The sequence below is a fragment of the Adiantum capillus-veneris genome, chromosome 13 (genome assembly GCF_014529385.1).
Source record: "Adiantum capillus-veneris isolate H3 chromosome 13, ASM1452938v2, whole genome shotgun sequence".
NCBI lineage: Eukaryota > Viridiplantae > Streptophyta > Polypodiopsida > Polypodiales > Pteridaceae > Adiantum > Adiantum capillus-veneris.
The window spans coordinates 93144094-93160233 of record NC_140943.1 but is presented as its reverse complement, the minus strand read 5'-3'; the positions used below and the strand labels follow the sequence as shown (position 1 = coordinate 93160233).

Below are 16140 nucleotides of genomic sequence, written 5' to 3'. Positions count from 1 at the left end.
ACTGCCCAAAGGTTTTTAAATGGTCGGAGCTCCACTTGTAGAGACAGTGCAACATTGCTGGTGATCAATACACTGCAAGGCCAGTATGGAAGACAACGCCAAATTCAAACAACATGCAGAGATAATGAATGCCTTGGGGGGGGGACTCATGGTCATCCCACTAGCATGCCAAAATTCTTTACAGCAGTGGTCCAGCTCATTGTCGCAGTTGCACGGCACAGAAAGGAAACTTGAATGCTTAGACTTCAAAATAACACAATAATACGGAAATCGATTATGTCTTCTTTTTTAGAAATGCCCTAGCAACGAGAAAACCTCTTAAAATCGGTCGCTTACAGTTAACAGTAAGTAGGAACAAATTTGACAGCCAAGAAAAACAAACAGAAAGTTGTATCAGCAGAAGTTCATCTTAACTCCGCAAGCAAGAATCCAATACCATTTTAGAAAGAACTGGACTAAAAACAAACCTGAGTGTCATGCTGTTTATGGCCACCAAACTGAGGTGCAAAACCGGCTAACTTGTTTTTAAACGCTCTCGGTGAGACGGCCTTTTTTCCAGACATCCATAACTGGCGAAGAAGATCACCGAATGCCATTGCAAGCTCTCCCTGAACCAAAATACTAAGGCAACTGACGCGATAGAGATTAATTCAGACATTGCTATGGCACTGAGCCAAGATTAAATTGACACTGCTGTAATCCGTACCTGCATGCCAAGTAGATTTTGTCGATTAATTTCTTGACTATAATCTTGCAGAAAAAAACCCACAATTTCCGGTGTGTGCGCCAAACACTGTAAAGCACTATTCATAAAGCAAGTATTTCCGAGATTTTGGAGGCCAGTTAACCCAGATCCCTGTCCAATCATGAAGGGAAGAGACTTGTTGCTGTTTTGCATGCGTGGACTTGCTTGAGGGGAGCAGTTCAATGGGTCATTGCTTAAGTATCTGGTGATAATCTTGCTTCTAGCTGCCATATGTGAAGAGTCTTCCCTCATGTCAACAGCCAGGTCCTTTCCAAGAGAGAGATTCCTTTCAACAATCACTTCCAAAAGAACCTGTAGTTCAAAAAGCATCTGCACTAAGACCATGGCTACACAATATAATCCAAACCAAAGTTAGCAAAAGAGAGGCTCAAAGCATACGTTAGAGGAACTCAAGTTTTAGCATCACTCAAAAGGATCGTTCCTGAACTAACAAACACCAGTAGCGGCTGTAATACAATTTCAACGGAGTCATCTATGCTAGCATTTGACAATCACTATCAACAAGACTCGTGAGCCAAAGGTGGTGATCTTCCTATGTGATGCTGGGAGGCATTCAAGAACTAGCCGACCTATGAATATGCAGCCTTATCTCTATGAAAGAGATATGATTAAGTCCATTCTCTTGAATTCCACACAAAGAGGAGTTTCTCTTCAAGCTTCAGTATACAAAGATACCTTTGAATCCATGTACTTTAATGGGTGATAAGTTGTCAACCATCATAGCCAACTGGTTTCATGAGAATTTTTTCTCCCACGTTCTTTTTGGCCAGCATGATATGGCTTTCATCCAAGGAGTTCAACTGTAAAGTGAAGCAACTCCATTCGATAACCTCTAAAGACTATGCCAGGCAATAACAGAGACGGCTACCCAAACCATGTCCTAAATGTGTTGAGTGCAAAGCCTGACAAGAAATCAAAACGTATAATTATTTTATTCATAGAGCTTTAAGATCACTCAACAGAAACACAGAATATAATCCTACAAAATGCATGTACACAGTTGCACTGCCACAGAATATAATCTACGAAAATGCCTGTACACAGTTGCACTACCACAGACACAAGCAGATAGTGAGGGTTACATGGGCAACAAATAAAATGCTGTAACTCAATGCTAACACATCAAGGGGCGTTCAGTCATTCTCTCTTTGGGTAGGAGCCGACTCAATGTATGATCCGTAGTCACCAAAAACGGCATTTCTTGGCCAAGAAATGGACCAGCAATTTCTAGAAGTTTCTGACCGGCAGAAACGAAGTTTCTTGCAATTTTTGGGGACCCCTAAAATGGGTGGCAAATGGTGGTGGTGCATGGTAAAATTCCTCTGCATCTAGTGAGGACAGTCTTGAGGAGGCAGAGGATGAGGAAGGGGATGATCCTCAGGACTCGGATGCTGGAGCCTTAACCATGTTGGTGTTGTTCCTAGTAGATTATGATTATGGACCACTTTTTTTGTATATGTGGTGATTATGTATTTGCGACATATGATATATTTTGACTCCGAGTCCTATAACAGTTTGTACATTTAGTTGATTTTTTAATCAAAGAAACTCCATTTCTTAACCAGTTCAGCCTAGGAAAAACTCCGGCTTTTTCATTTCCATTTCTTCTTGTTACTTGACTAGCTTTCTTTAGACCCTTCATCAAATCAATCACCTCAAAATCTAACTTCAACCGACCCTACATGTTCAAAGTAGTAGCCTCATTTCACTTTTTGCCAATCCATCTCAGCCAATATAACCCATGCAGCCCAAAGACCAAATTTTCGATTTATGATCTGCAAGCGACTGTACTGGTAATTCAAAAACATGATGTGTGTGTCCTTGGTTATGAGAATCTACACTTTCTTCCCGAATATTTTTTTTTTTTTTTATGTGAACCTAGTTAACATCTACATGGTGGGTATTATGGTAGACTGCCACTTTTGGGTTGATTTTAAAGTGGTTGATTTTGCGTGAGGAATGACCAAAAGCTTGAGCAAATTATATTGTGACAATCTTGAAACAATACAGGGAGAAAAAGGGCCATATCCTCTCATCGGCCAGAAACAAAGTGTGAGACAAAACCATGTCACAATGGTAATCAACAAAAAAAAGAGTCAATGTGGACGAGAAGATATGGGCCATGTTGGAACTGCCACCTACCATGCATGCATTCCAATTGCCTTGCATGGACTACCACTTGCCATGCATGGACTCGATTTCACTTGCATGGATTGCTAGCTGCCATGCATGGACACTAGTTACCTTGCATGGACTAGAGTTGGCTTGCAAGGACCATTCGAGTGTCTACCTGCCTTGCAAGTGCCACGCATGGGCCATTCGAGTGTCCACTTGTCTGGCATGCTCTGCCAGTTGCTAGGCACTAGTAGCCTTGCCCCTTTCTCTGCATTCTTTGCGAGTCTATGAGTCGCACTGCATACTCTGCCAATCTCTCCTCTCCAGCATCAGAATCTCTTGAGGCTCTCCTGTAGCTTCTCAAGGGATTGTAAATTTTCAGTAAACATATCAAACTCTTTCAATACTCTCCCAGATATTCACCCCCTTGTACATGGCTAGGGGCCAAATCGGCGACATATGCCCGACCTCACAACAACCATAACAGTTGCCTTGCTAACAACACTCTGCCTTCAACTTTGTAGGCATTACTGGAATAACTAACTTCTTCCGTTGTACCAACTTCTTGACCTTCTTCCCTTTGAAGTCGTCCTTGTCTGTTAACTTGGTCGAAGAAAATCAAAGCCTCTTGGACTTGTCCCTTGCCCCACACTCTGCAGAGCCCTGTAATCTCATCCTCGTGATCCTTGACATCCCGATGAAATCTGCTACAAGTTTTGCTCTGGTCTTTTCCTTCTTTGCTATTCTCTCTCCTAATGCCTTTGAAGTTTCTGGTTTGTCTTCTGGATTTTACTCTTTCTTTGGACACTTTACCATAATGTGCCCAACCTCACCGCAACCATAACACTTTCCTTGCTTACAATACTTTGCCTTCCCCTCATCAGACATCTCTGAAATCACTAACTTATTCCGTTGTACCGACTTCTTGACCTTCTTCTTCCCTTTGGAGGTCTCCTTGTCTACTCACTTGGGATGCCCGAGCACACATTCGGAAAGTGATCTTGGGGGCAATGAATACCCGTCCATAGCATCGTCCATATGCTACAAGATGATGTAGGACTTGTGCTTTAAGCAGTAGCTTTCATCACATAAGCCACAACCATATCGCTTGCAATGCACCTTCTCAGCAAGACCGGCAAGAGACCTCGCGTTTTCAGCCAACAAAAGCAGAACAGCCTAGCGTTTTCATCAACAGATCAAGCCTAGGTTTTGCTACAGTTCCATCCTGGCGTTTTCCAGATTGCAGATCAGCATTGGCGTTTTGCTATAAATCAACTGGCATTTTCAGTTTGCAGCATTCAGCATAGCGTTTGCAGATTTCGGCGTCAGATCAGCCCCAGTGCATCAAGGTTTTCAGTTTTCAGCACTTAGACACAGCAGATCAGATCCTCGCCGTAACGTCAAATCAGCCAGCATTTTCAGTTTCAGCCCGCTGTCCGCAGATATCAGCATCTGCGTTTTCAGCACATCGTCGTCGCCATCGCTGTCCTCACCGACAGAGTGTCAGTATTCAGCAAAAAGTCAGCATTTGCAGATTTCAGACCTAGCGTTTTCAAATTTCAACCCGTCCTCGTCGTCATCGTCATTGTCGTCGACATCGTTGGCAAGTCCATTGCATCTAAACCATTGTACCAGATTTGTGCAATCAATAGCATAGACCTCTCTCGCCATAGGGAGGGGGGCCCTTGGAGGAGGGTTTGAGAACTGTTTGGTATCGTATTCTTCTCTCTCTGTCAGTCTCAGCACCTTCATTCACAGTGTCATTCACTTTGTTTGTGAGCATTGCACTCTCTCACTAAAGGAACGGAAGGCTCTCCCTTCCGTAAGTAAAAGGAAACCTTGGGCGTCTCGATTCCTAATCGTGTTTTTGAAGAGTGACACAGGTAACCCAAGAAAGAAGGGCTTGTCCAGCCTCCCCTTGTTCCTCTTTTCACTCATTGAGAGCGGACCGTGCACTTAGCAGCCGGCCAATCGACGTGAGGTGGGAAAAAGCAACTTTGGTGTGAGCGCAAGACCGCCAAGGGGTGCGCCCGCAGGGAAGAGTCGAGCTTGGGTAGGAGAAAAGCCTTCTTAAACACCGATTGCAAGCTAAGGAACTCAAGAACCTCAAGAACCTTAAGAGCTCAAGAACCCAAGAACCTCAAGAACCCAAGTTCCTCGAGAACCTAAGTACCCAAAATCTCAGTGTATGGTCATCACCCATAGTGGAAAGGATACTTTGCGTGAAGGTGATGAGCATGGAGGTGGTGAGGAAGAATTTTCCACACCAGGAGGTTTTTCCGACCCTCCCCCTTCCCCATCTACGCCACGGGTTGCACCAAATCCTATGGAGGCTTTGGTCAAGTCGATGATGGACATGATGCTAAAACAAGAGGCGCAATGTGCCACCTTGGATCGTGAGCGTTAAAGCGCGCTTGGCGGCCAAAGAAAGAAAGGCAGACTTGGATCGCGAGTGCGAATAAGGACGGTTAGCCTTGGAGCGTGAGCGTGAGCAAGCGCGCTTGGCGGCCAAAGAAAGACGAGCGTCATTGGAATTAGAACGTGAGGCGCAGAGAGATAAACGCATGCAAGAGTTGGTCCTACAGGTACTCACCTCGAAGTCCGCGCCACTCAAGGACGTGGGCGAATCATCAGGTAGTACAAGTCAAGAAGCGGATTCCAACAACCCCGTCACTGAAAAGTTGACGTTCAATCACTGATAAGTTGACGTTCAATAAGTATGACCATAAGATGGATGCTACTATTATTCATTCTTGGTTGCATCAATTTAATGCTAACTTTGCAACAACTAAGAAAACGGGAAATAGCAAGGTTTTGACGGCAGCCATGTATCTTGTCGGTGATGTCATTAATTGGTATCACGCTTGGCAAGAGGCACAGTTGACCGCGAAAAGGCGTGGCCCTTACCTTCAATTGGGCCGACTTCCAAGACAAGCTCAAGGCGCGGTTTATGCAACCTCAGTACCTAGCGCGGTTGAAAGACGACTAGCGCAGTCTCAACCAAAATGGTATGCCAGTTACGTTTTTCTCTAATGGTGTTTTGCAGCTCAGCACCCAATCCGCAAATCAGATGATGAGCGCAAAGAGGCATTCCTTTATTTATTAGCCTCTTCTGACTATGCATCAGTTTGTAGATGAAACGAAGACAAGAACTTGAGCGTAGTGCCCATGTTCTCAAACAATCCTCTCCAGAACAAACTTGTCATGCGAGGATCATGATCACTTACAATCGATTGTGGCATACCATGGTACTTAAACACATTGTACATGAACAAGCGTGTCATCTGATCCGATTTTATCTTCTTCCTGACAGGGATAAAATGGGCCTGCTTGCTGAACCTGCAGATAATGGTCCATATACCATCATTCCTTGTTGGGGTTCTTGGAAGATCAAAGATAAAGTCCATAGCAATGCTTTCCCATGGCTTATCTAGAATCGGCAGTGGTTGTAACAACCCTAGTGCCTTTTGCCTGTCAAACTTGACCTTTTCGCAAATCATGCATGCTCGCACAAAGGCATCCACATCTCTCCTCAAGGTAGGCCAACAGAAGAATGTCTCTACCGCTTTAACTGTTGCATCAATATCACGATTCCCCGCATACGGTGAGACATGACTCTCTTCCATGACCTTATGTTGCAATGGCCTAGTGACACAAAGTCTGCCATGCATCATCATAAAACCATCTCTGAGGAGGTAGTGCTCATGATGTTTCCCCTCTTGTAACTGCTCAAAGATCCTTGCAAAATCTTCATCAGCAGCATACTGTTCCTTCATGTCATCCAACTCATGATGATAAGGAATTGACACAGCTGAAATTTGTGGCTTCCTTGATAATGCATCAGCCACAACATTCTTCTTGCCTTCCACATGCATAATCTGGAAGTGGAACATAGAAAGAATGTTTGCCCATCGCATATGCTTTTCGAATAACTTTGACTGTGTCAAGAAGTATCGCAAGGTCTGATGGTCTGTTTGGACAACAAAATCAGCACCTAAGAGGTAGTGCTTCCAACTAAAAAGCGAATGAATCACAGTCAAGAGCTCTTTCTCATAGACTTGCATAGTCTCTCTGGCCCTTGCAAAATTCGGCTTTCATAAGCTACTACCCGTCCATCTTGCATTAGCAATGTTCCGATGCTACTGCCACACGCGTCACACTAGACCACAAATGACTTCCTGAGATCTGGCAAAACAATTATTGGATCTGAAATCAGCTTTTCCTTTAAGAGACTAAAAGCTGAAATCTCTTTTTGGGTCCATCTGAAAGTGACCTCTTTCTTTTGCAATGCGTAAAGAGGTGATGCTATCTCTGCAAAATTCCTGATAAACCTTCTATAGTAGGAACACAATCCCAAGAAGCTTCTGATATCGTGCACAGTCTTCAAGTCTAGCCATGTTTTGATAGCTTCAACCTTTGCGGGATCCATTCCAACACCATCCTTTGAGACTTTGTGGCCAAGAAAGTGGATCTCTTCCAGGAAGAATTCACTTTTCTTAGGATTGACAAGTAGCCTGTGGCTGTGCAACTCTTTGAACACAATGGTCAAGTGACGCCTGTGCTCCTCTTCGTTCTTCGAATAGACTATCATGTCATTGAAGAACGTCTTAACAAATTGTTGATGCGAGCCGAAAATCCGGTCCATCATTTTGTTGAACGTGGCAAGAGCATTTGTTAGCCCAAACGGCATCACTAGAAACTCATAAAGACCAAATGTCGTTCTAAACACAGTCTTGTGCACATCCTCTGGCCTTATACAAATCTGATGGTACCCACTCTTAAGGTCTATTCTGCAGCACCCTCTAAACGATCGAGAATATATATTCTAGGAATAGGAAACCTATTCTTGATAGTATTCTTATTCAATGCAACGTACGGTAATCAATACACGTGCGCCATGAGCCATCCTTTTTCTGCACTAGAAGCACTAGGGAGCAAAAGGGTGAAGAACTAGGCTGAATCAGTCCCTTCTCTAATAACTCCTCAACCTGGCCCATAATCTCTTTCTGCTGCGCCGCACTAACCCTGTAGGGAGGTCTATTTGGTGGGCTACACCCTGGCACCAAATCTATCCGATAGTCCTCAGGTCTCTCTGGCGGCAATTGCGACGGTAATGAATCTAAAAAACAATCACTAAACTCTCGCAAGAATATTGACTTTCTTTATCTAACACAGATAAACTTGACTGACAATTATCTGAGACATCACGTGAAAAAATCAAGTACACCGAAAGATGATTCTTTATTACAGAAGTGATAGCAGAAGCAGATACAATAGGGACAGACTCTCCTTTGAGCTTTACATCCAAAACATGAGTTTTGCCCCTATGTTGAAGGGTGATCGTCTTGCCGAAGGCATCCAGCACGCCATGTACTCAGAACATCCACGGAATCCCAAGCAGCGCATCGCACCCTGTCACAACGCGGGCACCACGTGCCAAAAGAAAACAACAGATTGAACAGACTTTTAGCACTTCAATAACAACTAAACTGAGAGAGAGAGAGAGAGAGAGACGACACGCGACACGGAGTGGCGGAGTAGCGGAATTCCACCCCAGAGAGTATTGGCCCCAAACCTTGGCGCCTCTTTCAGTATTTCTTTATATTACTGCTGATTCGCAAAGTACAACAACCAGGGAGCACCTACTCTGCAATCTGCGCGCTAAAGAGTGCCAGAGAGGGCCCCCAAGGCTCATATTTAAAGTCCCAAAGCCTAAAAAGCATCAAATATGAAAAGCTGACCCCAAAAAAAACACTTTCCTAAAATATCTGGATTTCCCTAAAAATCCGCCGCGAATTCCGAAACGTCCGTACAGGTGCCACATCATCATATTTTGATGTGCGAAGTCTTTTGAGCGTGTTCTGCTTTATTTTTAATGTCTTTATGTCACTTGGGGCCCCATCGGACGGGGTTCCCATAAGTTGGTAGGACTTCTTCTTCTGTTACATGTTCTTCTTAGGGTTTCTAGAATTAGGGTTTGCAGGTTTTAGGGTTAGGGTTTTCAAAATTAGGGTTTCAGCCGTTAGGGTTTCTTGCAAAAATTAGGGTTAGAGTTTCTGCTCTCAGGCAACCACATCATCACTTTGTGACACTTCTTCTGTTACTTGTTCTTCTTAAGGTTTAGGCCCCTCAGCCGGTAGCTCCATTCTTCAGTAGGTCGACACGTCAGCAGTTTGTTACATCTCCCCTTCTTGAAAGAGAGTAATCGTCCTTGATTACACCATATCTGCAAAACAACTCAAGTTAGCTCAAAAATTTCCGAGGGACAATCAGTTTGCTCTTTTGATCAAGGAGTTAGCTTCTCCTTTCTGCTCTTTTGATCAAGAAGTTAGCTTCTCCTTTCGTCCAGATCGGAACTCTTGATATTCCGGCGTAGTAAAATTAGCCATCACACCCAGACCGTACTGATCTTCCACGAGTGTCTTTATGCACTAAAATTACATACCCAGGCAATCTCATCCAATTAGGAATATTCAGTAGTTGGCACATCACAATGCAACACAAATGCTTACATATGCATGTTACAAGACATAGAAACATAAAGCCGCCGATGAACACTCCTCCCGCATAACCTAACAAGGTCTGGGCCGAGAGATATTCAACGACTCCCTCATCACTCCTCCCGCATACCTAAAAAGGTCCGGGCCGGGAGATATAGAGGCCTTTTACAACCAAACGGCCCCCAGACCGCAGCCTGCGTCGTTTGGAGGTGCTGAGAGTAACCACTGCTCAGACTTCTTAATACTCCTCCCGCATAACCATCCAGGTCCGGGCCGGGAGTCACAACAACAATTATTTTACAAGCATACAACCAAACGCTCCCCAGGCATCGGCCTGCGTCGTTCGGAGGTTTTTAAACATACAACGAAACGCTCCCCAGGCATCAGCCTGCGTGGTTCCGAGGTTCAAACAATACCAAAACAGTATTTCTCACTTCTCCACCCGGGAGTAAAATCACCAATTATTGAAACCAGTATCAAACCAGAGTCAAACAATTTAAATCGGCACCAAAACAGATTCAAAACAGATACCATCCATTTCAAACAAATTCCAAACAGGATCACCAAACAAGATCAAACAGAACTCAAACTTAAAAAGCAATCTCGACGTCAATCGAGCTCAAAAAGTTGACTGACTTTCCATCCTAAAACCTACACCAAAAATTAGGATTAGGTTCCTTCCATGAGGTCGTAGCCGAGCACACCATGGTTCTGCCAGCTCTTGGACAAATAGTGTTGCTTTGGTGGTAGTCCCAAGATAGCAATCGCACTAAACCTCCAAGGTCATCTACTCATGAAGAGACATCTACTGAGAGATGTCGAGAAATTTCAAGATATAATCTGCTAAGGTTTCCATGGCAAGCATTTGAGGATATCCCACTCTGCCAGAAGTTGCACTCCGAAGGAAGATGTCAAAAACCATATAACTTCGAGCAAACATTTTCTTGAAAGCTTGTCAAGTACTTGGAGTATGCTGCTTGGTAGCTGTAGACATCAACATCTGCATGGTACTGCTTCTGAGAAAAAAAACAGTGACTTGAAACAAATCTGGATCCCTCTCTTGCAAGTGATCTTAATTGGTTTATGCCCTATAAGACACTGCGGTGACGACGGGAGCGCGCCCGATGCGCGATGAAGTAAGGGTGGGAGTGGCTAATAAGCCCGGCGTGGAGGGCGAAGATACCTCGAATAAAATTCCAATAGCTCTGTCTGCTCTTTTGTAGGACCGGTATGCTTTCAGAAAAGCACACGACTAATGCTCTGATACCACTGTCACAAGGCGGGCACCACGTGCCAATAGAAAAGAACAGACTGAACAGACTTTTAGCACTTCAATAACAATTGAACTAAGAGAGAGAGAGAGAGAGAGAGAGAGAGAGAGACGACACGCGACACGGAGTGGCGGAATTCGACCCCAGAGAGTACTGGCCCCAAACCTTGGCGCCCCTTTCGGTATTTCTTTGTATTATTGCTGACTCGCAAAGTATAACAACCGGGGAGCACTTGCTCTGCAATCTGCGCGCTAAAGAGTGCCAGATAGGGTCCCCAAGGCTCATATTTAAAGTCCCAAAGCCTAAAAAGCATCAAATATGAAAAGCTGACCCCAAAAAAACACTTTCCTAAAATTTCGGGATTTCCCTCAAAATCCGCCGCGAATTCTGGAACGTCCGTACAAGTGCCACATCATCATATTTTGATGTGCACTTTAAAGTCTTTTAAGCGTGTTCTGCTTTATTTTTAATGCCTTTATGTCACTTGGGGCCCCATCGGACAGGGTCCCCATAAGTTGGTAGGACTTCTTCTTCTATTACTTGTTCTTCTTAGGGTTTCTAGAATTAGGGTTTGCAGGTTTTAGGGTTAGGGTTTCCAAAATTAGGGTTTCAGCGATTAGGGTTTCTTGCAAAAATTGGGGTTAGGCTTTCTGCTCTCGGGCAACCACGTCATCACTTTGTGACACTTTTTATGTTACTTGTTCTTCTTAAGGTTTAGGCCCCTCGGCCGGTAGCTCCGTTCTTCAGTAGGTCGACACGTCAGCAGTTTGTTACACACCCTTCCAATGGCATTTTATAAAATTCTTATGTGTCTACATATGACTCAATATGCAGATCCAACTTTCCAATAATGGGAGTAACACACTCTGAGTGGCCAGCACATGCCAACCCTGCCTCTGCTGTGTACCCCATCTCTTCAGCTCTGATGCCCAGCTTCATAGCTAACTCTGATGAGATAAAGTTTGCTTTGGCACCTGGATCAAAGAAGATGAGTGCCGTCTCATCTCTAACTTTACCCCATGCTCTGCATAACTCGCTGGCATCTATATTGGACATGTCACCCACCATATCTGGCACCAAACCTGCCGTGGGTTTAGGCTTCTTGCCTTTCTGGTTCTCTTTGTCATCTGAGTCAGTTGGTCTTTTCCTTTGTGGACAATTAATAGCAAAGTGACCATGCTGCTCGCATATAAAGCATTTGTTTTCAGCCATTAGGACCTTTTCCTCAAGCGACTTACGCACAAAAGGCTTCCTTTTCTGTTTCTTTGCCTGCGCTCCAGAAGTGAGGACTTGTTTTGGAGCCCCTGACTCCGCAACATGCGAGTGTTCTCTATCCTGCTAAGTCGCATGAAGTACTTGGGCTTGAGCCTCAACAAGCTCTGTTCGCAGTGTAAGTTGCCTATTTTGTTGTTGCACTGGTGGCGCTTGCAAGAACTCCATAAACCTTGGGTTTTGCACCAGTTGGGAAAATACATTCACCACGGCAACTAACTAAGTCCTAAACGCATCGTCCTCAAGTTCCCCAGTCATACAGTCCTGTACTAGAGGGACATTCACATCAACAGGAAGTACAGATTGACGTGGCCGTGAGCTCTGGCCAATCTCGAACACCATAGGAATTTCCTATTTGTCCTTCGAAGAGAAGCCCTCTTCCATAATGCCCTTCCCTTTGTCGGCCATAGTGTAATCCCGCGTTTCTTTACTCTGTTTCTTTACCCAAAACAACCAAAGCTCACTTCTTGAGGAACAAGTGGTTGATGTCTCGGCAACGGAACCTTGAAACCGGGCCGTGGGGCGGTAGTCTTTGGCTTTCATCCAAAATTCTTTAACACTTGCACTTTAACGACACAAAGCAGACTTAAAAAGGAACCTGTAACTCGGAATTACACTTTAAGACATAGCACAGCTTGGGAGCTAGAGCGCTCCCAAGAAGACAGCGACACCTGTAGGCCCCAAAGGTTGGCGCCCCTTTCAGTATTACTTTATTACTTTTCAAGAATGAGGAATAAGCTACAAAACCAAAGTCCTTGAGACCTACACCTGCATCCAGCTAGATGACACCTGTGCAGGTAAAATTTCGGCAACATAACGGCCCCAAAACTTGCCTTGGACAGTTTCCCAAGCTTCGACTCGTTTCCAATAGCATAAACCCCCTCTTTCCTGCGCAAAAACAGTAATTACAGCACGCTGTAATTACTGGTTCTTCATCTGTTTTCAGTCCTAAACAGCCCCCGAACTATCGTCTACCAGTGGGGCACGGTTCCCGATGATTCTGGCATCATTGCTGCTGCAAAACAGTCCAAAAACAGCACGTACACAGAGCTGAAAACGCACCTGTTTGGTGAGGTTATGACCCTCACCAGTGCCCGCTTTGGAGTAGCAATTAGCTACTCCTGTTCCTCCTCAAAGAGGCTCTTGCCTCGGCACAAAAGCATGAAACCACACAGCTGTACATCAGTCAAATGAACAGCCCTCTTGTGGGGCATCACATAATTGCACGTAGGGGAGAGAGAGAGAGCAATGTGTAGTGTGCAGGTCATCACTCCTAGCACCACACTATACATAGAGTGGAAAGCATGCAGTCCATAGCTCTTAACCTGTGACAAAAGCTGAAAATGGCACCCCCTCTCGCTGAAAACAGCTCACCCCAGCCTCCAGAAGTGGCAGATTCGCTCACAGAGTGACACCTCGTCCACTTTCCGAGTTTGGGCTTCCCCGCTAAAAATATCTCAACCGGCCCGTCAGTTGACTTGGCTGCAGAGTTGTAAAATGTTCCCCTTGTCATTCCGGAGGTAATGACGCGAACATATTTCATGGCCCAAAATAGCAGTTCCCTAATTTTTAGGAGATGCTTCCGTTGGGCTCCCATTGGTCTTCTAACCATCTATCCCCATTGGGACAGCATTCAAAAATGCAATGTGGCCCAACTATCGGGTACTCTCCTTTGGTGACCCCACCTTGGCTTTATGCCTTTATTGAATTCACTTCCTAGTATCCACCAACTTGCTAAGTGCGACGGGGGCACCTACATGATCTTGAACTGAGCCTAGACATCCTCTTACTATACGAATTCCAGTGTCGACCCACTTCCCGTCTGCAGATGAAACTACCATTCACATTGGCCATACAATGTCCGACCATTTGCAACTTCAAAAAGAGGGTCTCAAAAATTTAAAAAAAAACCATTGGAAAGAAACCAACAACTAAGGTTAGCAGTTGCCACATCCTCGTGACATAGTTAACAGTTGCCAGGTCCTCGTGACAAAAACTCTCCAAAATCGCAATCTTTTTCAATGGAACTGTGCGTACCTATGGAGGATTAGCAATTAACTAATCCAGTTCTTGTTCTGAAGGCTCTTGCCTTGGCAAACGCGCATAAAGCCCCCAGAACTGTACATAATCAACTGAGAAGCCCAACTAGTGGGGCATTACCATATGTGCAAAGGGGAGAGAGATGCACGAGAGAAAATCATTGCTCTAGATGAGACAAAGGAGAAGGCACGCTTTCCATTAAAGCTATGAATATGCACCCACTACTCACAGACACTTTGTAGGTTACACTGATAAAAATCAGCCTTTACTCTCAGTTTTGGGCGCCGCCTCTTGGGATGAAAGTCTTGGGAGTGGGTGTTGACCTACATGTTGCTCTCCTACTGCCATGTGTGTAGTTTGCTCCTTTGGTTCAATTTCCTAGTTCCCAACATTTAAAGTTGTAAGTGACTTGTCGAGTGGCCCACATTCCATTTGGCACAAACAAGCTTCCATACTCATCAGAATTCAGTACTAACTGCCCCGACCAGTCCCAGACTGCTGACCGACCTAGATTCCCGATGTGAGAAACCCATTCGGCCGCAGCCGTTTCACACTGACCATGCAATGTCCACTTGCACCTTTTCAAGGGTTTCGGAGAAAACAAGTAAAAATAAAATAAATAAAAATATGTAGTATATATCTAAAGAAAGCAACACGAAAAATACACCTCCCGGTGACACACCCCACTCTTAAAATACTGCAAGCGACCTCGCTTGCATGCCAATAATACATGCTGATATCTCTTGATATAACATATATTCTATGATGGGAATCCAAGATATACATGCTTCCCGAAATGTAGCGTTGGACGATCAGACAATCCCACCAACCTGGCTACCACACATATATCAACTGAGCTACAGGAGGACGGCCAACAAGGGGGGCATAGTGGCGAGCCCGTCCCTATCGATGACGGTCGAGCATTTACTGCCAGTTGTCAGTTGGCTGATTGCTGGCCTCTGTTGAGGTACCAGGCAGTGTACTGGGTACCTGTCTGCTGGGCATGCTCAACCTGGGGAGGCTGCGCATGCACTGTGGGTCGAGACCTCCTACGAGAACAGGCCATCGCTAAGAGGCACATCTTCCTCTAAATGAAGCACTGGTCGGGAGTCCCCAATACTTCACCCTCTGGCGTAACCATTCCCCACTCACCCTAGGTAGAAGAATCACCTTCGAGAGAGTATGAGTGTCATCAACCAGAAGGCGTACTGAAGGCACACCGGCAGCCTTGGCTACAATAGAAGCTGCTATGGGTGGGGTCTCCAAGACTATCCCGATCTCGGAACCTATCCTGGAAAGAAGCGGTAAACACTCCCACTACAAGCCAGGGAAGTAGACCAAAATGGGCAAGTATGCCTCCTTGACAAGAACATCCAAACCATGGCGCCACTATCAGAAATGAGCTCTGACCGCTCGGATGGCCAACAGGCTCATCGAGATGACCTTGGCAGCCATCTCAAGAGTCTCAAACTCTATGTGATAGTATCCTCGCCTGAGAAGCTGGATGTCAATGATCTTCCCCACCTCTAGTAGAAGGTGAGCCAACAGAAGGTCGCGTACCTCTCCTCGACAGGGGAGACTGCCAATAATCTTGCAGATGACAGGGGTGGGGCGGGGGGGGGGGGGGGGGGGGGGGGGGAGCAGCGAGCGCGTCCTCGCGTCGGTCTTGGTGAATGTTGTTGCATAGTGAACTTATTTGACACACCAATATTTTAAGAGACTAGAAGGCTGAAATTCAGAACTACCTCATGATCCATCTGAAATCCAGCATCTTCAAGTGTCTCTGCATACTTACTCAGCAAGCCATGTTTTAAATTTCCAGAGTAGTCCCAAATGCGTATCTGTAATCAATAACCTACAAAAACATTAGATTCACCTGCTCACTAAAGTTCAAATTCAAATAGAAAGTTTTATCAGTTTAAGTTGCCTCTTCAGATTCCAAGTTCAGCAAAGTGCATGCTTTCTGGTAAAGCTCTCCAATTGTGCCCTGCACCATTAAGAAAATACTCAACAGAAGTGACACATCGCAAGAAAGCACAAGACAAACAACCATAGCTCAAAACCCTGCCTTAAGCCATTCCTCACAAGAATAGAACATTCTGAAGGACCAGTGAGATACAACAACAACTATGAAGCCAAGAAGAGTGATAAAACAATCCAAGATGAACTTTTTCAT

At 45.0% G+C, this 16140-nt stretch overlaps 1 protein-coding gene across 2 annotated transcripts in view; it reads right to left on the bottom strand.

Annotated features, from left to right (window-relative positions):
- The window catches only part of LOC147444451 (ubiquitin carboxyl-terminal hydrolase 10-like), a 105688-nt gene that overhangs the window by 37567 nt on the left and 51981 nt on the right, over positions 1-16140 (bottom strand). The window contains exons 5-8 of one of the 2 annotated variants that reach the window (XM_086527058.1): positions 15892-15951; positions 15710-15805; positions 707-1057; positions 468-608 (exon numbers count right to left, since the gene is read on the bottom strand). In XM_086527058.1, coding sequence (XP_086383184.1) covers positions 468-608; positions 707-1057; positions 15710-15805; positions 15892-15951 — 648 coding nt within the window. The remainder of the gene's footprint in view (positions 1-467; positions 609-706; positions 1058-15709; positions 15806-15891; positions 15952-16140) is intronic. The other variant, XM_086527057.1, reaches the window with a different exon arrangement.